The 24,786-nt window shown below is 55.4% G+C and overlaps 2 protein-coding genes across 8 annotated transcripts in view; one reads left to right on the top strand and one right to left on the bottom strand.

Annotated features, from left to right (window-relative positions):
- Positions 1 to 8,399, top strand: part of RARA (retinoic acid receptor alpha) — a 43,900-nt gene extending 35,501 nt beyond the window's left edge. For 6 of the 7 annotated variants that reach the window (XM_059380409.1, XM_059380408.1, XM_059380410.1 and 3 more), the window contains 7 exons: positions 370 to 518; positions 1,817 to 1,958; positions 3,940 to 4,100; positions 4,347 to 4,523; positions 5,845 to 6,049; positions 6,887 to 7,045; positions 7,633 to 8,399. In XM_059380409.1, the coding sequence (XP_059236392.1) occupies positions 370 to 518; positions 1,817 to 1,958; positions 3,940 to 4,100; positions 4,347 to 4,523; positions 5,845 to 6,049; positions 6,887 to 7,045; positions 7,633 to 7,850 (1,211 nt within the window). In that variant the 3' untranslated portion in view covers positions 7,851 to 8,399. Of the gene's footprint in view, positions 1 to 130; positions 267 to 369; positions 519 to 1,816; positions 1,959 to 3,939; positions 4,101 to 4,346; positions 4,524 to 5,844; positions 6,050 to 6,886; positions 7,046 to 7,632 lie in introns of all 7 variants that reach the window. The other variant, XM_059380412.1, reaches the window with a different exon arrangement.
- Positions 8,400 to 13,051: 4,652 nt separating this feature from the next.
- Positions 13,052 to 15,812, bottom strand: GJD3 (gap junction protein delta 3). The gene has a single exon (XM_059378623.1). The coding sequence runs from the start codon at positions 15,756 to 15,758 to the stop codon at positions 14,898 to 14,900; it is 861 nt and encodes a 286-aa protein (XP_059234606.1). The 5' UTR covers positions 15,759 to 15,812; the 3' UTR covers positions 13,052 to 14,897.
- Between the last annotated feature and the right edge of the window lie 8,974 nt (positions 15,813 to 24,786).

Genomic DNA, 24,786 nt, shown 5'->3' with positions numbered 1-24,786 from the left:
GGGGATGGGGCCAGGCTACCCTGTGGGGCAGGGGCTGGAAAGCCAGGCCGGCTCCTCCCCCAGTCCCCATGCCTAGTCCTGTCTGCATGCAAATCTGATGGTTTATCCTCTGATCTTTCTGGTTTTGAAGGTGGGGTCCTGGGGGAGTAGGCAGGAGTGATGGGGTGCTGGAAGCTTCGTTGGCAGCTCATTGTCCAAGTCTGGCTGAGAAGTCCCAGCTTTCCTGAGACTGTCCCTGCCCCAGACTGAGAGTCCTGGTAGCAGTGGTGAGGCTGGGAGGCTCCTTGGGGAGCTTGTGAGGCAGGGTGGGTGCCGTGTTAGGGATGGTGGCCTGGGTCTCTAACCGCCCCTCCCCTCTTCTCTCTCTAGCCATCGAGACCCAGAGCAGCAGTTCGGAAGAGATAGTGCCCAGCCCTCCCTCGCCGCCCCCTCTCCCCCGCATCTACAAGCCTTGCTTTGTCTGCCAGGACAAATCCTCAGGCTACCACTATGGGGTCAGCGCCTGTGAGGGCTGCAAGGTGAGTTGACAGGGTCACTGGGAAGGACAGGCCTGATGAGATAAATGGGATGTCCCCACTGCCTCGTCCTGCAGCACGCCCTTTGCTGGGGGGATGTCTCCGAAACTGCTGCTCTGGCTTCCTTCCCTGCAGACGGTGGCAGAGCCGTGGAGGAGAGGAAGCCTGCATTAGATGACCAGGGACCCCCAAACCAGAGGTCCCCTTCCTGCTGGAGCCCCTCTCCCCAACTCCATCCTCCAGCGGGCAGGGCAGGCACCCGCCCTGCTCCTGCTTGCTACCTGGGTTGTCATAGTGAGCTGGCTGCCAACTGGCTCTTGGCTAGGGACCCAGGAGGCCTGCCCCCGATGGCCCTGCCTGAGCCTCACCATGGCTGCCTGGCAGAGGTGGTTAGGAGCAGGCGCCCTGATTGGCCTCTCCTTCAGGTGCCCGGGCTGTGGGATCCCCAGTGTCTGACGGGGTTTCCCCGGGCCCGAGTTAGACTCCAGGGAACGGACATGGCTGCCACCTTCCCAGCAGCTGTGGGCCTGGCTTCTTCCCTTCTCCCCAATGCCCGAGCCTCTGTTGTCGGTGTCTGCCCTGGGGATTGGGGCGCAGAAGCTGCTCAGCTTCGGGGCTCGGCTTTAACGGGCTGCCCCTCAGCGGGGAGTGGCTCTCCCCAGGTGTGGGGTGGAGACCAAGGCCAAGCACAAGGCTTTGGACTCTTTGGGTCTACCTGTCCTATCTGGTTGTTCCCAGTTTGTCTCTGGTCGGCCTGTGTGTAGACCCTGACCAGCCCAGATCAGCCTGTTACAGTGCCCGTCTGCTGGGTTGGTGAACGTGTGTCCTGCTGCCTTACTCCAGATCACGTGTGCCTCTCCACCTCTCTGGCTGGCCTGTGTATGGCCTTCTGTGGCCTCTTCCTCCTGTGCTCTGAGCCCAGGGATGTGGGTTCCAGAGCCCTGCCTCTCTCCCATCGAGTCCCATCTGCCCCTCTCCCTGATTCACTAGCAGCCCTGAGGTCCTTTGCCCCCGGAGGGAGGAAGCCAGAATGGTGGCAATAATAGGTTGTGGGAAGACGGCTGTCCGCCTGCCGTGTTGAGGCCGGCACTGGCATTTTCGGAGGGGGCTGTCCTTGTAGGTGGACTGTTTTCTTCACCTTGTCAGGCCTGCCCAGGTGGGTGAAGGCCAAAGGCTTGAGACAGCAGCGGGCCTGGCCCCCTGCCTCCAAGGCTGAGGCTCCAGGCCAGCCCTGCTCCCGTGGTGTGGCTGGGACACAACCACGGGTGTGGCTGACCCGGCTCCTTTTCCTCTGCACCCAGGGCTTCTTCCGCCGCAGCATCCAGAAGAACATGGTGTACACGTGTCACCGGGACAAGAACTGCATCATCAACAAGGTGACCCGGAACCGCTGCCAGTATTGCCGACTGCAGAAGTGCTTTGAAGTGGGCATGTCCAAGGAGTGTGAGTGCCCCGGGCGCGCGCCTGATGCGCTCCTCAGAGGCAGGGGATGTAGGGACGTGGGGTTGGGCTCGTGGGGATGGGGGTGCCATGGAGCCCGCTGCGTGGTATGCAGGCTTATGGTTAAGGATGGTTTGTGTGTAGCTGAGAGGACCTGTCTGTCCATGTGTGTATCCAACCATACATCCGTGTGTTGGCATGCTGTTGGCTGTGTGTGCTTGCACACATGTGTGCATGTGGTGTCCGCTTCCAGGCCCTGCTTGGCTTTGGGGTGGGACTCAGGGCATACCTGAGGGCCCCTGGATCATGCCTCTTGAGGGAGGCTTGCACTGGGGGGTGCTAGGTGCTGTGTGTGTGTGTGTGTGTGTGTGTGGCGGTGGGTGCTGCTGGCACAGGGATCTGAAAGCCATTGTCTGGTGAAGCCAGGGATCTAGAGTTGGAAGAGAGAATTGGGACTTCTTAGATCCCAGAGGAACTGGGGGTTTCCAGTTTGGGCTCAGCTGAGGCCCGATGGAGGGAGGGAGGGAGGGCCGGACAGGGAGACCCTCTTGTGTTGAATCATGGGTGTTGCCGTGGTGACCGGTGATTGATGATGTCAGAGATAAATGACGCTGACAGACGCCTCCTTGTCTGCGTGGCCGTTGCCATGGAGCCTGAGCCTTGGGGGATGGGGTGGGGGAGGGGGGCTGCAGGACCCCCTAGCCCTTTGTGGGGAGGGCAGTGGAAGAGGGGGGGGGGGAGGGGATGTGGGGAGACATGAGGAGTCCCAGACGGGAGCAGAGGGGCCCTGCAGCAGCCTGCTGCCTCCTGCCATGGGAGGCGAAGGACGCGGGGTCTGGCGCCCAGGAAGTGCTGTTGAGTGGGTGTCAACTTGGGACCCTTCCCTTCAGGGCCCAGTGCCACCTCCTCCCCGTTGCTTCTGCCGCCTTCCAGTCCCCGAGCTTTTTAGCGCAGAGGGACCAGGGTGGGGACCTGGTTCCCTCCCACCACCGACCAACGACTCCCCCGTTCCCTCCCTCCATCTCCTCTCCGGCTGCTCTGTGCCCCGGAGCTGAGCAGCTGCCATTTCAATAGAATTAAAGCTTCCGAATGATAAACGTCTTGTCACAGCTGCAATTTTCTCTTCCCAAATTATCCCCCCCACTCTCCCTCTCCCTCTCCCCCCTCTCCCTTGCACTTTATTGAATTTGCAGAATCGACATGAGTGATCTCCAAATTATGCCGGCTCCCCCCACCCCCACCCGCTGCCCCCTCCCCAGGCCCCCCACCCCCACCCTGTCTTCCTCCAGCATCAGCAGCCGCCACCACTGGCCCTGTGAGTGATTGTGTGTCTGGGATAATCGGCTGGTAACGAGCCCATCGCTTCTTTAAAGCCGAGTGGTGTGTGCCGCTCTGTGCCCCTGGTGATTCGTCAGCTCCCCCAGCTAATGGGCCGAGAGATTCTCCCGCCTGGCCCCCTACTTTCAGGCTGGGGAGCTGCTCTAAGCCAGTCCCAGGGACCCCCAGAGAGACAGCTGCAGAGGGAGTCGGGGTAGGGGGCAGGGGAGGCAGAGCACAGAGGTAGGCCCCCCTGCACACTTGCTCTCAGCCGTGGACATCCGTGCTCCTGGAGTGTGGGCTTGTGTAGATGTGTGGGGTTCAGCTGACTGTGGGCCGGCCAAGGGGTGTGTGTGTGTGTGTGTGTGTGTGCGCGCGCGCGCGTGCGCGCGCGTGAGCATGCATGCGTGCAGTTGTGACGTGCTGGGGCCAGATTCAGCATTGGGGTTGCTGGGCATGGAGGGTTAGGCCGTGCGCAGACATCTTACCTGCCCATGCCCTCCTGTGTGTGCACTCACACGTGTACTCCCGCGTGTGCATTCCTGCGCGCGTGCGCGAGGCCCGGCCAGGTGACGTCCTTGGCAGCCGCAGCGGCCCGTCTGCGGGAGGAGCTCGGGTGGGGGTGGGCCGCCGCACCTGCTGTAACCCTGGCCTCTGCCCTCCACAGCTGTGAGGAACGACAGAAACAAGAAGAAGAAGGAGGCGCCCAAGCCCGAGTGCTCCGAGAGCTACACGCTCACGCCTGAGGTCGGGGAGCTCATCGAGAAGGTGCGCAAAGCGCACCAGGAAACCTTCCCTGCCCTCTGCCAGCTGGGCAAATACACTACGGTATGGTTCCCCCCAGCCTGGTGGGGCGGGGAGGGGGGTGCACCCAGTTACACCGGGCCCATCTCCCCCGCCTCACCCCTGCCCGGGCTTCTGGGTCCTTTCTCTGCTTCTCCCTCCTCCTTCTGCTTCCTGATGAGGGAGCTCTCAGGAAGCGAAGAGGGTGGAGGGCGGGCCTGTGGGGGCGGCAGAGCCAGGCCGAGAAGGGGCACATGAGGAGAAGGCCCTCACTCTGCCCCGTCCTCCCAGAACAACAGCTCAGAGCAACGTGTCTCTCTGGACATTGACCTCTGGGACAAGTTCAGTGAACTCTCCACCAAGTGCATCATTAAGACTGTGGAGTTCGCCAAGCAACTGCCCGGCTTCACCACCCTCACCATTGCTGACCAGATCACCCTCCTCAAGGCTGCCTGCCTGGACATCCTGGTGAGGGTCTGCACCCCGCCCCCCCGGCCACTGCCCCCGAGTCCTTGGAGGAGTTCCTGGCATTCAGATAGCCTCCTTCCCCAAACACACATCTGGAATCGATCTGTCCGAGTGCCCACCACCCCAATGTCCACCCTTCCTTTCCCCCACGTGACCGCCTATTCCCTCAGCCCCTCCGCATCTGGATGTACACTGCTTCACCCGTTCACCCCCACACACATCCATCCACGCTCACCCCATCCTTCCATTCAGCCTTTTGCCCTGCTGCCCATCTGCCCGCCTCTTCCGTCTAATAAAGATCCACCTAGGACCCTGTGTGGCCGGGCCTTGAGCTAAGTGTCAGGAAACGGAGGTGAACACAGCGCCGGCCCCTCTCTCGAGAAGCTTCTGTGGGTGGAGGCAGCAAATACGTAAACAGAGGTTACCAAACCGTGCTGAGTGCTGGCCGGAGATGGGGGCGGGCTGTCCCTTCCTTGTGTGAGAGAGAGCCACAGCTGCGGGGCCCCAGCCAGGCATCCCAGAGGAGGGGGCACCCTGGGTTGTATAGAAGGGGGATGTGAGACGGCCCTAACAGGAACAGGGTATGACAGGCCGGAGGGCGTGAGAGCAGCTGGATTCCGGGGACTGCAGGGCATTTGGTGGGGCCGAGGGTGACCAGGCCAAAGGCTGGGTGTGCTTGGTGGGAACTGCCAAAATCAAGGCTGGAAGGACGTTCCTTGACTTCCCTGGTGGGCTCAGCCCACCTGTCCCCTCTTGGCCACTTCCAGGGCAGGGAACCTGCAAGGTGACAAGGCTGCAGCTTCCTGGTAGGGGTGGGACGGGAGGAGCAGGGTGTGGCATTTCTGGGGAACCCGCTATTCCCATGTTCTAGATGCAGGAGTTTCAGACCTGAATCAGGGTTTGAAATGGTTGAAGCTGGTACACATTTCATGGAGTTCTGCTGTGTACCCAGGCCTGGACTGGAGACCCAAATCTGCTATGGTCCTTGCCTTCTGAAAATTCTAGTTTCCCTCTAGGTGATCTAGATCTGTGTGCATGGGACAGTAGCTGCTTGCTGTGTGTGGCTCTTTGAGTTTAACTTAAGAGTAAATTTAGTTCAGTTCCTCAGCTGCACTAACCACATTTCCAGGGCCCAATGGCTCTGCTGGCCAATGGCTGCTGTTTGAGTGCTGTGTAGACATAGACTGTTTCCATTATTGCAGAAGGTTCTATGGGACAGCACTGGTCTGGCCGCCTGCCTGGTGATCCCATGGGGCCGCTGGTACTGGAAGTGCTGGGGAGGTGGGGCGAGTCCCTGAACCCGTGCACCCTCTGCACCCAGATCCTGCGGATCTGCACGCGGTACACGCCCGAGCAGGACACCATGACCTTTTCCGATGGGCTGACCTTGAACCGGACCCAGATGCACAATGCCGGCTTCGGCCCCCTCACGGACCTGGTCTTCGCCTTCGCCAACCAGCTGCTGCCCCTGGAGATGGATGATGCTGAGACTGGGCTTCTCAGTGCCATCTGTCTCATCTGTGGAGGTGGGCAGGGGGGGCGGGGCTGGGGGGCTAGGCCCGGGGGTTGGGGTGGCCCCCCGGAGTCTCTGCCAGGGAGAAGCCCAGGGTCAGATCAGAAGGGGACCTTGGCCTCGATCAGGCCCCTCTCAAAGGGATGAACAGAGAATGCAGAGGGGGGCAGGGCCTGGTCGGCTGCCACACAGCAAGGGAGTAGAGGCAGACGCCTGATGTCTGCTTCCCTGTTGGTGGGCTGTGCCCCTTCTGGGGGGCTTAAGAGTGCGGGCTTGAGGGTCAGGCCACCCAGGTTCAAATCCTGGCCAGCTTGTGACCTCGAGCAGGTTGCCGAACTTCACGGAGTCCCTATTTCTTTAAAATGGGGCAGTAAGGGTCTCCACCTCATAAAGTTGATGGGGGGACCAAGAGGGCAATAAGTGAGGCACAGTTTGCCTATAGCAAGGCCCAGTCATTGTTGGCTGCTCTGATTATTTGATTGTTAAGAGCTTTGATATACTGAGCTGGTATCCTTAACGGGAGTGAGACCTCCCTGGGCATCCTCCGTTTGCCTGAGGACAGCACCGCCTGTGTTCAGAGGTCTCGCCCCTATGAATTGGGCTGCCAGAGAGGACTGCGGATGACCCTTACCCCAGTTCCTCTCTGCTCCCATTTAAGGGCCTCTTAGGGCCTTTCTCACAGCACACAGACCCCAACCACTGCACTGGATGGGGGGAGGTCCCAGCCTCAGAGATCCTCAGCCCTTGGCCGGGCCCAGCGCGCACCCTAGTGGCCTAGGCTGGGAGTGCAGCCGTGTGCCTTGCTTGCCGGGGCTGCTGCTCAAGGGGCACCTGCTTCCTGCTTCCTCAGACCGGCAGGACCTGGAGCAGCCAGACAGGGTGGACATGCTTCAGGAGCCGCTGCTGGAGGCGCTGAAGGTCTATGTGCGGAAACGGAGGCCCAGCCGCCCCCACATGTTCCCCAAGATGCTGATGAAGATCACAGACCTGCGAAGCATCAGTGCTAAGGGTGAGGCTTGTGCCCTTTGTGTATGCCAGAGCCGGACCGAACACCTGGCCCCGGACCCCCTGCCCGTGCCCAGAGTCAGGCCACCCATGTGGGAGCCAACAGCCCATGTCTTTGTGCCCAAGGTGATGCCCCTTCCCCGGGGCCCGGTGACCTCCTCCTGCCTGGGAGCTCTGAGGGGGGCACTGTCACCTTTGCCTGGTAGTTGAGGGCTTGGCTCTGCAGCGTGTGTTGAGCAGGTCCCTTCACAACTCAGCGTCAGTTTCCCACCTGAGGGATGGGGATCGTGATGGTGTTTACACAGTTGTGTTGGAGGTGTCAGTAGGAGAACCCATAACACAGAGTATGCAGGAAGGGCCCTGGGTCAACCCTTGGCAGTCTGACCCCAGAGCCTGGATTTGGAACCACGGCTGCCCCCTAGACCCAGGGACCCGAGAGAGCCGGCTTATGTCGGAGAACCGAGCCCTGAGTTCAGTCCATAGCGGATGCTGATAGGAGTCGGACCAGCCTTTCCAGCCCCACACCCTCCTTCCTGGAGCTTCGTGAGGCTGGGGGCCCACGGGCTGACCTCTGCTCCTCCTTCCTGCCAGGGGCTGAGCGGGTGATCACCCTGAAGATGGAGATCCCGGGCTCCATGCCACCTCTCATCCAGGAAATGCTGGAGAACTCGGAGGGCCTGGACACTCTGAGCGGACAGCCAGGGGGTGGGGGGCGGGATGGGGGTGGCCTGGCCCCCCCACCCGGCAGCTGTAGCCCCAGCCTCAGTCCCAGCTCGAACAGAAGCAGCCCGGCCACCCACTCCCCGTGACTGCCCGTGCCCCGTGGACACAGCCCTCACCCCGCGCCCTGGCTTTTCTTTGCCTTTCTACCAACCATGCGACCCCCACCAGCCCTGCCCCCCCACCTGTCCTCTCTTTCCTCGGGGACAGGAGGGAGGAGGCGGCGACTCTTCAGAGGGAGGCCCGGGCATTGGACTGCCTGCTCCTGCCTCCTGGGCTGACGTCAGGGGCAAGGTCGTGAACTGAGTGAGGACCCCTGGTCCTGGGCCTCAGGATGGAGCCTGGGGGCCTCGTGTTCATCAAGACAGCCCTCTGCCCCCCTCGCCACATCTTCATCACCAGCAAATGCCAGGACCTGGCTTCCCCATACTCAGAACCCGCAAGCCATTGCCCCCCGGTCGGGAAGCCCCCCCTGCCTCGGTTGGTGACAGAGGGGGCGGGCCAGGGGTGGGGGGTTTCCCCTGTACATACCCTGCCATACCAACCCCCAGGTATTAATTCTCGCTGGTTTTGTTTTTATTTTAATTTTTTTTTTTTTGGTTTTGATTTTTTTAATAAGAATTTTCATTTTAAGCACATTTATACTGAAGGAATCTGTGCTGTGTATTGGGGGGAGCTGGATCCAGAGCTGGAGGTGGGTGGGTCTTGGGGGAGGGGAGCGGCTCAGAAGGGGCTCCCACTCTCTCTCCACGTCCCTGCACCCCCTGGCCCTCCTCCCCAGCCTTTTTCTCCTCAGTTTTCTCTTTAAAACTGTGAAGTACTAACTTTCCGAGGTCTGCCCTCCCCTTCTCCCTCTGCCTAACCACTGGGCATGGACAGTTTCAGGCCACCCCCAGAAGGAGGGGGCCCACCATGAGAGACAGGGCAGGGGGCAGAGGAAGGGGGCTCTCAGAACATACTTGTGTGCTTGTGTGTGTTTCTCAGTCCTGTGGCCTTGGCAGAGCTGCCTCTCCATCGGGGCTAACACCATCCAAGCCCTCCAGCCCCCACTGTGAAGGGGCTGGCCAGGGAGTTCAAGCTGCCCCTGTCCCCCAGCCTCACAGCCACCAGCACTGCCCACAAGGTCCCCAGACACACAAACACACAGACACAAACACACACACACACACACACACACACACACACAGTGGACCGATGGGCCAACAGACACACTTGGCCTGAGTTCCTCCGTTTCCCTGGCCTGCCCCTCCCACTGCTCCCCCCCCCATCCCCGTGCCCCCTCCTTGCCCCGCAGGACGGGCCTACAGGGGGTTCCCTCCCCTCACCCCCTGCACCCCCAGGCTGAGGGAGCTGGTTCTGCCCTGCCCTCCTTGCCCCGGGGTTGGGGTCTCATCCCCTCAGAGCCCGCTGGTGCACCTGTTACTGTTGGACTTTCCACTGAGATCTACTGGATAAAGAATAAAGTTCTATTTATTCTACACATGTCTCAGAGTCTCACTGCCTTGCTGCCTTCTCCCGCTGAGTGGGCAGGTATCTGGGGTTGGGGGGTCAGGTATGAGCCCCGGGGGCCAAGCTGCCTTTGGGACCTGCCTTGCTGTGCTGGGGTCTTCGGTGGAACAAAATAGGCCTGTTTTTGGGAAGCCCTCTGTCAAGGGGTCTATATAGCCCGTGTCAGAAAGCTCCAGTCTGGAGGTGGGAAGGGGAGAGGAGAAACTGTTCCCACCTTCAGGAATCCCCATTCTGAGGGAGAAAGCCAGCCCCAGCTCTCTGGGAAGCTTGGTCCGAGGGAGGAAGCCAGTGTCTGCCTTCAGAGAGTCCTGAGCCCTTGGAAGCCAGAGATTAGTCTGGGGGTCACTAAGTGGCAGAGTTCTATTCTGGACTTGCCCTTCAGGAGAGGCAGTTGGCATGGGTACCCGGATCGGTAGCCCTTGGCAAACTAACAAGAACATGGGATTGGCCTTCAGCTTAGAAGGCCAGCCCATCCCTGTGCCTTCAAGGACAGTCCTGCCCTCCCCGGCCCACCCCCGAGGTCACTCTGTAGGCAGGAGGCACAGAAGACAAGTTGCAAGGGAATTTGAGAGGCTGAGAGGATCAAGTGTGGCAGGCCTGTAGTGGCATCAAAATCCACCCTTCCCACTACACATCAAGGCCCAGAGAGGGTAGTGCCCTTGCCCAGGGTCACAGAGAGAAATAGTCGCAGATGGCGGCCCAGTACTCAGGGCTTCCACCTCTCAGCAAGAGGTCTTTCCTGGAACCCTGATGCCCCCAAAGAAGCATCAAGCACTGAGGTCTAAGGACTCCAGGGAGGTGGCAGTGGAGGCTGTGTCTGGGGTGGGTTGGCAGGGCTCCTGGGCAAGGAAGAGAGATTTTCTTTCTGGGCAGGAAGAGCTCCTTCCGCAGGGGTCTACCTGCCATTTCTATTTCAGCCACCAGGTGGCGGCAGCGCTTCACTTATTTCGCCACCTGGCTGACCTGAGTGCGCATAGGGACAGGAGTTCTCTTCCTCCAGAAAATTTTTTCTAACATTTTGTTTATGTATCTGACCGGAATTTAACATAACATACCTACCCACGTGCTTTACAAAAATCGCTATGCTATCACACTGTAGTCTAAAGGAGAAACGGAGGGAAAGGACTGAATTTCAGCGTGTTAATGCACACAGCTGCGTGGCAGTAAGGACAGGGTCCCATGATTATTTCTACTTTTTAATTAATGCATTGGTATTTAAAATAAGTGAGAAGGAGGGCGCCTGGGTGGCTCAGTGGGTTAAAGCCTCTGCCTTCAGCTCAGGTCAGGATCCCAGTGTACTGGGATCGAGCCCCATCGGGCTCTCTGCTCAGCAGGGAGCCTGCTTCCTCCTCTCTCTACCTGCCTCTCTGCCTACTTGTGATCTCTCTCTCTGTCAAATAAATAAATAAAATTAAATAAAACAAGTGATAAGGTTGGAAGCCATTCTGTACAAGAAACCCAGGAAACGTAAGGAATCTGGGTGAATGTTGAAATAAAAGCTGACAATGCCACCTGACCCCCCACCCCGCAAAATCCCCAAACAAAACCCTAATATTTTACATGTAGAACAGAATCAGGTTTTATGCTCAGGTAATTATGGAGAGGGTTTTCCCTTTGTGACTGTCCAGTTGAACATTCTAAAGTCATGTGTGACGATTCTTTTCTTTTTTTTTTTTTTAAGCTCTGCACCTACTGTGCAGCTTGAACTCACTATCCCAAGTTCGGCCCATGCTCCTCTGACTGAGCCACGGGCGCCCCCACGCGTGATAATTCTGTATTGCAGGAGGGCATCTTGGCATTTCTAGTGTCAGCCTACCAGCCTACCAAATGCCGAGAAGGCCACCCTCACTGTGGCGACTAGAGCAGTGGTTCATTATTTAAAGAGTGCCCCCCACCCCGGGGTAGTACCTTTGACCCTGGGGCTTGAGGTTGCCCTCAGTGGCTCACAGCTCATCGCCGCTGAGCAATTTCTCGACCATGGTGTGACATGTGCTTTGCACTGGGTCTGGCGCCCCTCCTCCACAGAAGAGACTGACCCAAGGATGGTGACTGGGGTACAACCTGGGGAAAGCAGTGACTAAGTCTTGAGCCTATGAGAGCACTGGTCATTTAACCAGGCCTGGGGCAAGTTTCAGAAGGCTTCCTGGAAAAGGTGCTCCCTACCAGCCTTCTGAGAGTGTAAGGGGAAGAGTTAGCCAGAGGGGATAAAGCTTCATGCGATCAGAAACTGTCAGCTAGGGCAGATGGTTAAGTGTCTGCCTCTGGCTTAGGTCATGATCCCAGGGTCCTGGGATCGAGCACTGCATCTGGCTCCTTGCTCAGCGGGAAGCCTGCTTCTCCCTCTCCCTCTGCTGCTCCCCCTGCTTGTGCTCTCTCGCTCTCTCTGCCAAATAAATACATAAAATATTTCTTTTTTTTTTTTTTAAGATTTTATGTGTTTATTTGAGGGAGAATGAGGGTCAGAGAGAGAAGCAGACTCCCCACCAAGCAGGGAGCCCAATGCAGGGCTCGATCCCTCGACTCCAGGATCATGGCTAGAGTCGAAGGCAGTAGCTTAACCAACTGAGCCACCCATGCTCCTGTAAACAAAGCCTTAAAAACAGAGAGAGAGAGAGAGAGAGAGAGAGAGAGAAGAGAAAAGAAAGGAGAAAGAATGAAAGAGGAAAAAAGAAAAGAAAAGAAAAGAAACCAGCATCACCAGCTCTCTCTCTGCTTTAACTATTTTGGTTGGAATGCTAGAAGAAGTTAAGTTGAAGAGGCTGGTGTGGGCTCAGTCCAGGGCTGGTTCAGGAGCTGGACTTGACCCTGTGGGCGATGGGAGTGAAGGATTTCAAGCCAGTGAGTGAGCTATTCGGATTGGAATTGCAGGAAACAGGGCAGAAGCTGTGGGAGCACTCCAGGCCACCGATGTCAGGGCTGACTCTGGGCAGCCTCTGAAGGGGTGAGAGTGGGTAAAGGGAGGAAATGCTTAGGTAGCAAAATGGGAGGACCAGGTGATTGACAGGACATTGGAGGTGGGCAGGAGACAGGCTCTTGCTGTAGTGGGTGGAGATGGTCAGGGTGGATGGAGACAGCAGCACTGAGAGGGAGAACTAAGGCAGTTGGGGTTACATTTGAGGTGCTGGTGACCCCCCCTGATCCCTTACTTCACTCTAGCCACCTGGGCCTCCTTGCTAGCCTCTAACATCCCCAGTGTATTCCTGCCTCAGGGCCTTTGCACTTGCCATTCCCTCCACCCAGCATGCTCTTCCTGGAGCCAGCTTCATGGCTAGCTCTTTGCTGCACTCTGGTCCATGTCACTCCCCAGCAATAGTAACTCTCTCATCTTACTCTGAGTGATACCTGGCATATATTCTATTGCCTGCCTTCCCACCAGAATGGAAGCTTTGTGAAAGCAGGTTTTATTCACCCAACATCTGGATCTGCTCTGTTCAATATGGCAGTCACTAGCCACATGTGGTGACCGAGTCTTAAAAATATGGCTGGCCCAGGGGCACCTGGGTGGCTCAGTAGGCTGGGCATCAGCCTTCTGCTCTGGTCGTGATCCCAAGCTCCTGGGATCGAGTCCCGCAGCTGGCTCCTGAGCAGGGAGCCTGCTTCTCCCTCTCCTCCCCACTCATGCTCTTTCTGTCTCAATCTCTCAAATAGATAGATAAAATCTTTTAAAGAAATGTGGTTGGTCCATATTGAGATGTGCCATTTTATGCTCTGAGCATAAAATACACACTAGATTTCAAAGGCTTAGTACAAAGAAAGAATAAATAGCTCTTTAATTTTTTTTATATTGACGATGTGTTGAAATAACATTTTGGACACAATGGGTTAAAGAAAATATGTCATTAAAATTAATTTCATCTGTTTCCTTTTACTTTTTTTAAGTAGCTGATGGAAAATTTTAAATTACACATGTGGCTCACATCCTATGTCTACAGAACAGTGCTGATCTTGAACATTGTATGGCGTAGCGTATGTGCTCAACAAATATTTCTTGAATGAGTACACCTGGAAAACAGCTGGAAGTCCACATCTGAGTTTTTTCGTGGCCCAGGTTTTGCACACATACCTGGCCATCATCAGAGAAATGCTGTTGCACACCACGGGCACAGGTAAGCCCTGGGGCCTCGGGGACAACTTCAGCTCCTCATGAACACAGATTTACTAAGCATCTCCTCTGGGCTGATGGGGGGTGGGCAGTGATGCCATCCAGCAGGCGTGCTCTGCCTGGGGAAGTAGGGGTGCCATAGGCATCTAGATGCACCTTGGGGGCAGGCACTGTGAGGGAAGGGACCTGTTTGTTCCCAAATGAGACCAAAAGGTAGGTATTAGCTAGGGTGGAAGGCAGGTTGCACCAGGCCAAGAAACAGCATGATCAAACTTCTGGAAGGAGATGGGTCACTGTGCCTGGCAAGAAGAGAAGACGCAGTACGGTTTGGAGCACAGATACCGTGGGAAGCCCGCAAACTGGGGCTGGGGCAGAACAGGACAGGGTGAGACTCCAGAAGCCTCTTTCCAGTGCTGGCCTTACCCTGATGACAGGGAGTCCCTGAGGGCGTGAGCAGGTGGACTAGGAGATCAGGCAGGGTAGGGTAGGTGGGGGTGGCCTGCTCAAGGAGGGTTGGATAAAGACCAGGGCAGGGGCAGATGGGGGCCCCTGAAGGTCACTTAGGTCCTGAGTGATCTTAGGGAGAGCAACCCCACTGCAGGGGCAAGGGAGGAAGACAGATGGGAGTGGAGAAGAAACAGGAGGGGGACAAGAGGCAGCCACTAGGTAACTCTTGTATCTCCCCAGGAGGGAAGATGGTGGTGGCTGCAGGGAAATGCGGGGGCGGAGCACGTTTGGGGGCAGATTTCTTTCCATGAAGGAAGGAACTTGGGCATGTTTATGGACTTGGGGAATAGCAGCAGGGGTAGGGAGGGAAGCTAAGACAGAGCCCTGCCCTCCAACCCTACTGTCCACCCCCACTCTACTTGTAACAAAGGGAGGCCTTGGCCACAGTGCCCAGGCCACCCCCGGAGGGTGTGGGTGGTACCCACCAGCCCAGCCGCAGGGAGGCCTGCCCAGGGTGAAGGGGCACCTCTCTTCTCCCTGTGTGGGCTCCATCAAGAGGGGAGAACTTCCTGCAATGCCCCCGAAGGTAAGGAGGGAGCCACGGTGGCTGTCGCTGGCACCTGATCAGCTCTCTCTCTCTCTCTCTCTCTCACATGCAGTCAGTCACCCAGGGCACACAGATGCCTGTACATACACGGAACCCACATGGGCACACACACGCGCACACAGCGAGCCCACACAGGACGCACCCGTGCCCACACACGCGTACACACACAGCTCACACAGGATAAACGCACGCGCGCACACGCAGCTCACACTGGACAGAGGTGTACATGTGCGCACGCACAGAGAGAGCCCACACAGGGGCCACACCCAAGTGTGAACGCCGAGAGGCCCGCGGGAAGCTGGTGTCACCACGACTTTTTCTGGGCACCACGCGAACCTCCACTTCCCTCTCTACTATGTCCTCTGGGGCGCTTTCTTTCGGTCCGGGGCCTCCGTTCCTGCCCCGGGCCCCCGCGCCACCGACAGCCCCCGGGGAAGGGCCCGGGCAGCGCCCCGCCCGGGCCGCCTGCCTCTAGATGGCCAGGTCCTGGCGGACAGTGGCCAGAGACGCCTTGCTGCGGCCGCTGCCGCCCTCGCTGTCGCCGGCGGGGCCCGGGTGCGCGTAGGCGGGCGGGCCGCTGGGGTCGTCGGGGCGCGGGCGGCGGGAGGGCGGGATCGGGGGCAGCGGCGGCGGCGGCGGCGGGAGCAGCTGCTGCGCCTCCTCGTGCGCTCGGTGGCGGCGGCCGTCGCGCTCGGCCCCCTGGCGACAGCGCCCGGCGCGCGGGCGGCCCTTCCAGAGCAGGTGGCCCAGCTCGGCCACGCTGAGCAGCGCCGAGAGCAGCCCCACGGCGAAGTAGAAGAGCACGAAGACGGTCTTCTCGGTGGGCCGGCTCACGAAGCAGTCCACGGTGTGCGGGCACGGCGGGCCGGCGCACGCGAAGTGCGGGGCCACGCGGAAGCCGTAGAGCAGCGCCTGGCCCGCCAGGAAGGCCAGCTCGGCCAGCAGGCGCAGCGCCACGCTCAGCAGGTAGCAGCGGCGGCGCGGCGGGGGCCGGGGCCCGGGCCCCGCGTCCGCGCCGCCCGCCTCCTTGCCGGCCCGGTGCACCGAGTAGATGACGAAGAGCACGGGCGGCGCCGAGAGCAGCAGGATGTGGAAGAGCCAGAAGCGGTAGTGGGAGACGGGGAAGGCGCGGTCGTAGCACGTCTGGCGGCAGCCCGGCTGCAGCGTGTTGCACACGAACTCCTCCTGCTCGTCCTCGAACACGGCGCCGCCCACCGTGGCCAGCACCAGGATGCGGAAGATCAGCATGACCACCAGCCACAGGCGGCCCACGAGCGGCGACTGCAGCTGCACGGCGTCCAGCAGCGAGCCCAGGAACGCCCACTCCCCCATGGCGCTGCGGACGGACGCGGGGGCGGCCGTCAGCGGAGGGTCGGCCTCCCCGCAGCCAGCCGGTGCGGAGAGATCCGCGAGCCCTCCTCTAACCTGGGGGCTCCGGGAGGCCTGGGTTTAGCTGGGATTTTGTGGGAACTAGGGAGTCAGCAGGGGCTGGGCAGGAGAGGTCAGGAGATTCTCCACTGTAGGTGCCCTTTCCCTTGGGACCAGCAGGTACCGGGGAGAAGCCCCTCCCTGGCGCTCTAGCCAGACACCCAGGGGCCTGCTTGGTTGGACCGTATGTTCCTCCAGAGTCCAGATCTGTAGAGAGTGAACTTGGACTTCAGGAAGGGCAGCCACGCACTGCATTGTAGAAGTAGAAACCCAGGCGTGACCTTATGGGGTCCAGGATGCATTCCGTGGGCAACCGTGGGGCCTCCAGCCCAGGACTCCAGACCCGAGTTGGTGCCCCTGGGAGAGGCAGGAGCCAGCCGATCCAGAGGGACCGCACCTGCTTCCTCTGCTCACCATTTCTCTTGCCCTGCTTATTGCAGTGAACTCCTCTCAGGATTGTGGGGTGGACACAAAAGTAGTCCCACTTCCTTAACTCTATCCTTTGTTCTAGGGGTCCCCAGCCATCCCACCGCAGAGTGGCAGGAATAGGGGCCCAGCCCTCTCCATCTCCTCCCTGGTGTCCCTCAACTTCCAGCCTCCCACATCTCCTGAGAACCTCCCCCAACACACACACACACCCACACAGGTCCCACAGCCCCCCCAGATCCTCACCTGACCCCACTCACCCTGGAGCTGGAGCTGAGGTATTAGAGCTGAGGGAGGGATCCTGGGGGATGGCTGGGACTTGTTCCTCCCAGGCCCTCTTTCATTTTCCCTTTTGGATTTGGCCAGGATGGATGACAGGACAGAGTGGCTGAGAGGGGCTTGCTCTCCCCCTTCTCTTAAAGGGACAGGGTGGCCCTGCTGCCTGGCTCCACCCTTGGGAACAGACACAGGGCCATGCCCCTTGCTGGGCTTTGCCAGCCCTCCCTTTCTCCCTAACCCACTCCTACCCCCATCCCACTGCTGTGTGACCTGGGAATGGGGGAGGGGGTTAACCAGAACCAACTGCTTTTGGGGGTGTGCTTTATGGAAGCCCATGGAACAGACTCCCTCAAATTGGAAGGCCTAGATGCACTATCAACAGACTGGCTCCTTGGAAGATGGAGAGAAGTTTGGTGTTGAGTTGGGGGCAGCAGCTCTGTCACTGCTGGCTTTGGACAAGTCACTGAGCTCTTCTGGGCCAGTCTCCTGACTTGTCAGCTGAAGACGCTGGGTCATGTGACCCCAAAGTTTCCTTCTAGCTCTATGTCTTAAAGCTAAGGTCCTAGTCATATTACAGAGAACAAAGAAAACCTGTGCCTGGAAAAAAGTGCCATATGGAAACCATTAAGGCATCAAGAGTGATCAGCATTGGTGGTTAAATAAAAGCTTTTGCTTTTTTTCTGCTTTTCTATAATTTCCAGATTTATTACAATAAGCGTGTTATTTTATAATGGGAAAAATAAATAGACTTCTCCTAGAAGGCTCTGAATCACATCCTGTGACTGTAGGTGGCAGGAGAAGCTGTCCCTTAGAAGAGTTAGGATGACTCATGGTGGACCTGAGTGGCCAAGGGGGAGGACACCTCCAGGCTGAGACACTTTTTTCGTTCCCTGTGGGCCTTTCTAGGAATCTGCCCAACGCACACGCCATTCCCCTCCCCCTGGGCACCTCGTCTTGACCAGGCACTACACTGAGCCCATCACACAGATTAGTTCATTTAGTCCTCTTGACTACCCTGATGGGAGGGAAGCTGAGACCGGGAGGGTCTCAGCCACTTGCACAGTCACACAGCACATAAGTAGCTGGTCCCTGTCCCATGCCGGGCTTGACTGTTTGGGAGCCCGTGCGCTTGAGCCCATCATGGAACTGCTTTCCCTCTGGCCTGCTTGGTTTCCCAGGGCTTTTGTTGGGCCTAAGTGGACCATGCCTGCCCGATTCTGAGTGGGGAAGCCAAGACTCTCCTCCTCCACATTTCTTCTTCCCTTCAGCCACGGGAGCCTGTATAGTTTTCCATGTGTTGACAGGGACCCCCTGGCCTGATTTCAGGAAGGGGTGGGCAATGTGCCCTTCACTCACACTGGCCCAGGGGCTCAGCCCAGCCTGGAAAACCCCTAGGCTAATGATGGATGTGCTGGGGAACCCTGCCCACCGTCATGCAGAGTTCCTCTGGGAGTGGGCCTGGGTGGGGAGACACTGCCTTGGACAAAGTCCAAAGGAAAGTACATGCTAGGGCCCCACATTTCAAAAACAGGATGTGGGGTGGGAGGCATGGCTGACTTTCCCAACCCTGACCTCTGCCTGTTCCTGACAAAGCTGTTCCCCGACCCCCAACCCCCAGCCCCAGTCATGGGGGCTCAGAGACACACCTCATCTTTCCTGACTGTCCAGGAATGGTCCCTGCCCTGTCCTCATGATCCCTGCTGGGTCAGGCCACTGGCCCCGCCTGGAAAAACCCCAGCAGACTGTCTGCCTTTCGGGAGTGGAAAATGGCAGAGGTGGTGGGCTTGGGTGGGGTAGGCGCGTGGTCACCCTGCGCTGTCCCCAGCCCCTGATGCTACAGGGCCAGACACGGGAGACTCTGCAATCTCTGGGGCCCAACCTCCTTCTCAGATAGCGTTGTCCAGCCAGAGAGGAGGTGTCACTGATGCTGTCCAGGGCTGGTGACACATGGCCCCATTCTTGGCCGTACTCAAGATCGGGAGCCGGGCTAAGAGGCCCAACCTGCACGGCGTCCCACTCAATCCCTGTCCCAGGCACCTCGCCCTAGCCTGTGGGGCTGTGGAGCCAGTTCCCATTCTGTCACACATGGACACACGTGCTGCCACAGCACGGTCGTACCCAGTAAGTGACATCATCAAGACACAATTGTATTTCCTCCTTCCTGTTGCGCCTCTGACAGTTTTTAGTCTTCACAGAAGTGTTGCCTTTTAGTGAGGCCTTCCCTAGCAGCCCTCGCTGGAATTAACCCCTTCCTTCCTGTCCCCTTTCTCAGCTTTATTTCCTTCGCACTGGTCACTACCTAACATACTTGGTATCTTTTTTTTTTTTGATTTGTTTATCCTGTGTGGCACCCAGCTCCTCCATTAGTATGTCAGCTCCATGAGGGCAGGGCTCTGGTGTTCTGTTCTCTGCCCTGTGTCAGCACCTATGACAGTTCCTGGCAGATGCTCAGTAAATATTTGCCAGGGGGATGAACAAAGGTGGGGGGTGGGAGGATTGCAAAGGGTGCAGGTCATCTGCACCCCAAGACCATGATCACGTTGGTGGGTTGCAAGCCTCAGTTGCTCACTCTGCTCTCCTCTAAGGCTTGCGATCACTGAAATGGCCGATTTGGTCCAAGATCAGTAATCAGAATGTCCAGTCCTGAGTAGAAATGAAAATGCCACAACGGGTTAATGGCAAAATTCCTCCCTCACTTTCCTTCCCCCTCGCCATGGGTGGGAAAGGTACCGGCCTCAGAGGGTGGGTGCGTTCCTTTCTGATTACTCGGTGGCACCTCCCTACCACCCCTTCCGTGGCATAGTGTCTGACCCTTCAAACCCTTTCCCGGCCCGAAAACCCTCCGGATAAGGGACCTTCTGTTCACAGGTGGTCCCCGCTCCTCTCTCTTCTCCCCCCGCCTTCAGTCTGTGGCTCCCAATACCTGTACCCTACGGCTCTGCGTTTTTGTTTTGTTTTTTAAAAGATTTTATTTCTTTATTTAACAGAGAGAGAGAGAGAGATCACAAGTAGGCAGAGCAGCAGACAGAGAGGAAGGGAAGCAGGCTCCCTGCTGAGCAGAGAGCACGATGTGGGGCTCATCCCAGGACCCCCGAGACCATGACCTGAGCGGAAGGCAGAGGCTTAACCCACTGAGCCACCCAGGCGCCCCAGGCTCTGCGGTTTTATCACCCATGAGGACCTGCCAATCCGCTACCTCCTCCCTTGGCTCTGTAACTAAGATTAGGTTCGGCTGTAACAGCAAAACGCAAAAACAGTTGGCTTAAACAAGGGAGAAGCTTGTTTCCCTCTCATTTAATAGGAGGAGGCTGGTGGGCTGTCCAGTGGTATCGGACAGCGCTGTGCTCCAAAGTCCTTAGGGGTGCAGGCTCCTCCCAACCCCTCCCACGTTGTGGCCCACGTTCTCCACCGTCGTGTCAGCCGCGCTCCAGGCCGCGCACGAAGCGATTAAGGTGGGAGAAGTAAGTGCTAAAACGTCTCTCTTGGAAAGTCCTTGAAGCTGCCACGTGACCGATGCTCACATACCATTGGCCAGGATGCCCTTCCGCAAGGAAAGCTGGGAAATGTAGTCTTTTTAAAAAAGACCCCCTTCCCCCTTTGGCTTTGCAAGCAAGAAAGGGGGAATTTCAGCTTCACTATCACAGATCTGCTTCTGTTATTTGAGGTGGGGATTCAGAGATAGGGATTCAAAGAAACTCAGTTTCCCCAAGTCTGCTTCGGCCCCCTGAATAGTTCTATTCTGGTTCTCCGGGGTTTGGATGATGCCCACCCACGTTGTTAGGAGATCTGTACTCAATCAACTGATTCAAATAATAATTTCTTTTGGAGACGACACCCTAAGAGACACACACAGCTATCTGGACATCCCTTAACCCAGTCAAGTTGACACATACAGTTAACCATCATACTCCTCATATTTGCAATGGTGCCTCACATGACTGAAAGACACATGAGACTGATTCCTGGAGTGGTTCAACTTCAGCATCATATTAGAACTGGAACCCACATATTACTTTTATAACCTGGAAAAAATTATGGTTATTTTCATTTGGAAAGTAGACATGTAACATTTACTATTTTTATAAACTATAGGAAGATGCAAAAAAGAAAAAAATAAATCACCCATATCTCATTCTCCAAAGAAAAACATGACATTTTGCTGCAACTTGCCGTTGGCCTTTCAATGCACATAGCGTTGGACTCTAACTTCAGGTTGCATTAGAATTAAATGGAGTCAGTCCGTCCGTCCTTCCTTCCTTCCTTCTTTCCTCTCTACTGGCAGCATGGAGCCCAGCATGGGGTTTGAACTCAACAACTCTGAGATCAAGACCTGAGCTGAGATCAGGAGTCAGACTTAACCAACTGAGCCACCCGGGTGCTCCTTAGTGGAGCCCTCTTAAAACAGGTGATTTTGGGGCACCTGGGTGACTCAGTTGTTAATCATCTGCCTTCTGCCAGGGTCATGATCCCTGGGATCCTGGGGTAGAGACCTGCATTGGGCTCCCTGCTTGGCGGGAAGCCTGCTTCTCCTTCTCCCACTCCCCCTGCTTGTGTTTCCTCTCTCGATATCTCTCTCTCTGTCAAACAAATAAATAAAATATTTAAAAACAAACAAACAACAACAACAACAAGAACAAAAAGTGCTTTTAAGTTACCCAGTTACCCATTTCTGGAGTGGGCCCGATAATTGGAATTTCTAACAAGCTCTCAGGTCATGCTAATACTGCTGCTCTAGGGACCATACATAGAGAAGCACTGGTATGTAGTTTACACCTTCGCTTTTCCAAGTTGGGTCTCCAAACAGCAGCAGTGATATCACTTGGGAAATTGTTAAAAATGCCACTTTAGACTCCACTCCAGACCTACTGAATCAGAATCTGCAGTTCAACAAGATTCTCAACGGATTTTTTTTTTTTTAAGATTTTATTTATCTGACAGAGAGAGACACAGTGAAAGAGGGAACACAAACAGGGGAACTGGGAGAGGGAGAAGCAGGCTTCCTGCCAAGCTGGGAGCCCGATGTGGGGCTCAATCCTAGGACCCTGGGATCAGGACCTGAGCTGAAGGCAGACACTTAATGACTGAGCCACCCAGGCACCACACCTCACCTCAATGGATTTTTAAGTACAAGTCTGAAAAGTACCGGTTTATATTTGAACCTTACACTGTCTAAAAGTTAGCATTTTAAACTTCATTATTTTTTAAAGATTTTATTTGAGAGAGTGAGCAAGGTAGAGAGCACAAGCAGAGGGAGGAACAGAGGGAGAGGGAGAAGCAGACTCCCCACTAGCAGGGAGCCCCACTGCTGGGCTGGTTTCCATGACCCTGGGATCATGACCTGAGCCCAAGGCAGCTGCTTAATGGACTGAGCCACCCAGATGCCCCTAAAGGTTACCTTTTTTTTTTTTTTTTTAAGATTTTTTTTATTTATTTGTTGGACAGAGAGAGAGATGACAAGTAGGCAGAGAGAGAGGGTGAAGTAGGCTCCCTGCTGAGCAGAGAACCTGATTCGGGGATCGATCCTAGGATCCTGAGATCAGGACCCTGAGATCACAACCCCAGCTGAAGGCAAAACTTAACCCATTGAGCCACCCAGTCGCCCCTACAGGTTACCTTTTTATTGGAGTGTTTCTCACAGTAAAATGCATCATTTTATAATATAATCCAATGAGTTTTGATACATTATACAGGATAGTTTTTGTATCTTTTTCTCCCTGCTACCCAACATGACTTTCGTGTTGTTAAATGTTCTGGGAAAATAAGACTTTTGATGACTGTAATACATGGTAAGAGTGTACCAGTTTAACCAGTTCTTCCACTGTAGGACACTTATTCTGTTCCCAATTTTTCACCAGTGTATATAATGCTACAATGAATGCTTTTGGACACAAGCTTTTTGTTTTTTGGACTTCAGAATAGTTTTCCAAAAGTGGAATTATTGAGGAAGGGGACACTGGGCAGGTCAGAACAGATATCCATCACTCTATAAGCCAAAGTTAATGAATTAAAAAAATTTTTGTCGGGTGCCTTGGTGGCTCCGTGAGTTAAGCCTCTGCCTTCAGCTCAGGTCATGATCTCAGGGTCCTTGGGTGGAGCCCCACATCGGGCTCTCTGCTCAGCAGGGGGCCTGCTTCTCCCCCCTCTCTGCCTGCCTCTCTTCCTACTTGTGATCTCTGTCAAATAAATAAAATTAAAAATATTTTTTGTCTTTGGGTTTTAGGACAAAATGGCCAGAAACCACTTAAAAAATTCCCTTGCAGCAGAAACAGTGGAATGCAATATGTTTTAAAAGGCTTAGTAAGGGATGCCTGGGTGGCTCAGTTGGTTAAGCAGCTGCCTTCGGCTCAGTTCATGATCCCAGCGTCCTGGGATCGAGTCCCACATCGGGCTCCTTGCTCAGTGGGGAGCCTGCTTCTCCTTCTCCCTCTGCCTCTGCCTGCCATTCTGTCTGCCTGTGCTCGCTTTCTCCCCCTGTCTCTCTCTGATAAATAAAATCTTAAAAAAAAAAAAAAAAAGCTTAGTAAGCTTATTGTATTATTTATCCATGAATGCAAGCTTTGAACACCTTTTCTCAACAACTGTTCTTTTGTAATTCTAACTGATGTAATATCTATTTATCTGAGCAGTGTTTCATGTGTAGGAAATAGCTATTCTATAAAGGATCTAAATGTACATAACCAGGTTGATTAGCACTAGAATTTTATCTTCTAGAATGTCAGTTGGCTTAAGGAATGAAGTCAAGAGATGTATTCATTTGGAGTCTTAGCAAGTGCTTTACTGATCAGGAGCAAAATTCTACTTTTTTCTTTTAAGATTGTATTTATTTATTTATTTATTTGACCAAGAGAGTTCGAGAGAGCATAAGCAGGCGGAGCAGCAGAGGGAGAGTGAGAAGCAGGCTCCCCACTGAGCAGGGAGCCCTACTCAGGGCTCAATCCCAGGACCCTGGGATCAAGACCTGAGTCAAAGGCAGTCCTTTAACCAATGGAGCCACCCAGATGCCCCAAACTTCTACTTTTAAAAGGTGAATGTCTTGGACTTTTCTTTCTAAGGAGTGTTTATATGCTTTCCTTCTGTCAACAAATGCATACTTAACAGACAGGGACTTCACCTGATTCGTAACCTGCTTTCTTCACTCAGTAAGGGTATCTTTTCATGTTAATCAGTAATCTACATGATCTTCTTAAGGAGTACCTGATAGTCCTCATTGTACCATAATTTGTTTAAACTAATTGTTTTATCTGACGTCTCTTGTTTTTGGACATTTAGATCACTTTCAATTTTACTAGACTTCAGCGAGCATCTTTGTATGTGGCTTTTCTTGAGATAATTATAGATGTACATGTAATTTTTAAAAAGATTTTATTTGAGAGAGACAGAGAGAGCGAAAGAGAGCATGAACTGGGGGAGAGACAGGTGGAGAGGGAGAGGCAGACTCCATGTGCCCCTCTCTCCCCTAATGGTAACATTTTGCAAAATTATGTGACTAGTATATTGAGATTTCCTGTATTTCTGAGCATTTACAATACTTGCAAATGTCCCAAATATCTTCTTAAAAAAGTTTTTATAGGGAGGAGAGAATCTTTTTTTTTAATATTTTATTTATTTATTTGACAGACAGATCACAAGTAGGCAGAGAGAGAGAGAGAGAGAGAGAGAGAGGGAAGCAGGCTTCCTGCGGAGCAGGGAGCCCGATTCGGGGCTCGATCCCAGGACCCTGAGATCATGACCCGAGCTGAAGGCAGAGGCCCAACCCACTGAGCCACCCAGGTGCCCCGGGAGGAGAGAATCTTAAGCAGGCTCCACACCCAGTGTGGTCTGCCGTGGGGGTCATCCTCATGACCCGAGGTGAAATCGAGTCAGGCGCTTAACCGACTGAGCCATCGAGGTGCCCCATGTCCCAATTTTTCTCTTGAACTACGTTTCTTAAAGTGAGAATTGTTAGGACAGAGTTAGACCTTTTGGACCAGATTCTGATGAGAGTGCTCATTTTTCCAGATCTTTCTCAACCCGTGGGGCTAGGTTTAAGATCTCCCTCTGTTCCCTCTGTAACTCAAATTTCCTTTTCTTTTGGTACATTTTTTTTTTTTTTAAGATTTTATTTATTTATTTGACAGAGAGAGACCACAAGTAGGCAGAGAGGCAGGCAGAGAGAGAGAGGAGGAAGCAGGCTCCCTGCCGAGCAGAGAGCCCAATGCGGGACTCGATCCCAGGACCCCGAGATCAT

This window comes from Mustela nigripes, chromosome 16 (genome assembly GCF_022355385.1).
Source record: "Mustela nigripes isolate SB6536 chromosome 16, MUSNIG.SB6536, whole genome shotgun sequence".
Lineage (NCBI taxonomy): Eukaryota > Metazoa > Chordata > Mammalia > Carnivora > Mustelidae > Mustela > Mustela nigripes.
Note: the sequence above shows the minus strand (reverse complement) of the source record. Positions and strands in the feature narration are given on the sequence as shown.

Excerpts from the sequence above, each read along its gene's own strand:
- GJD3 (XM_059378623.1), bottom strand. The coding sequence starts at position 15,758 with ATGGGGGAGTGGGCGTTCCTGGGCTCGCTGCTGGACGCCGTGCAGCTG.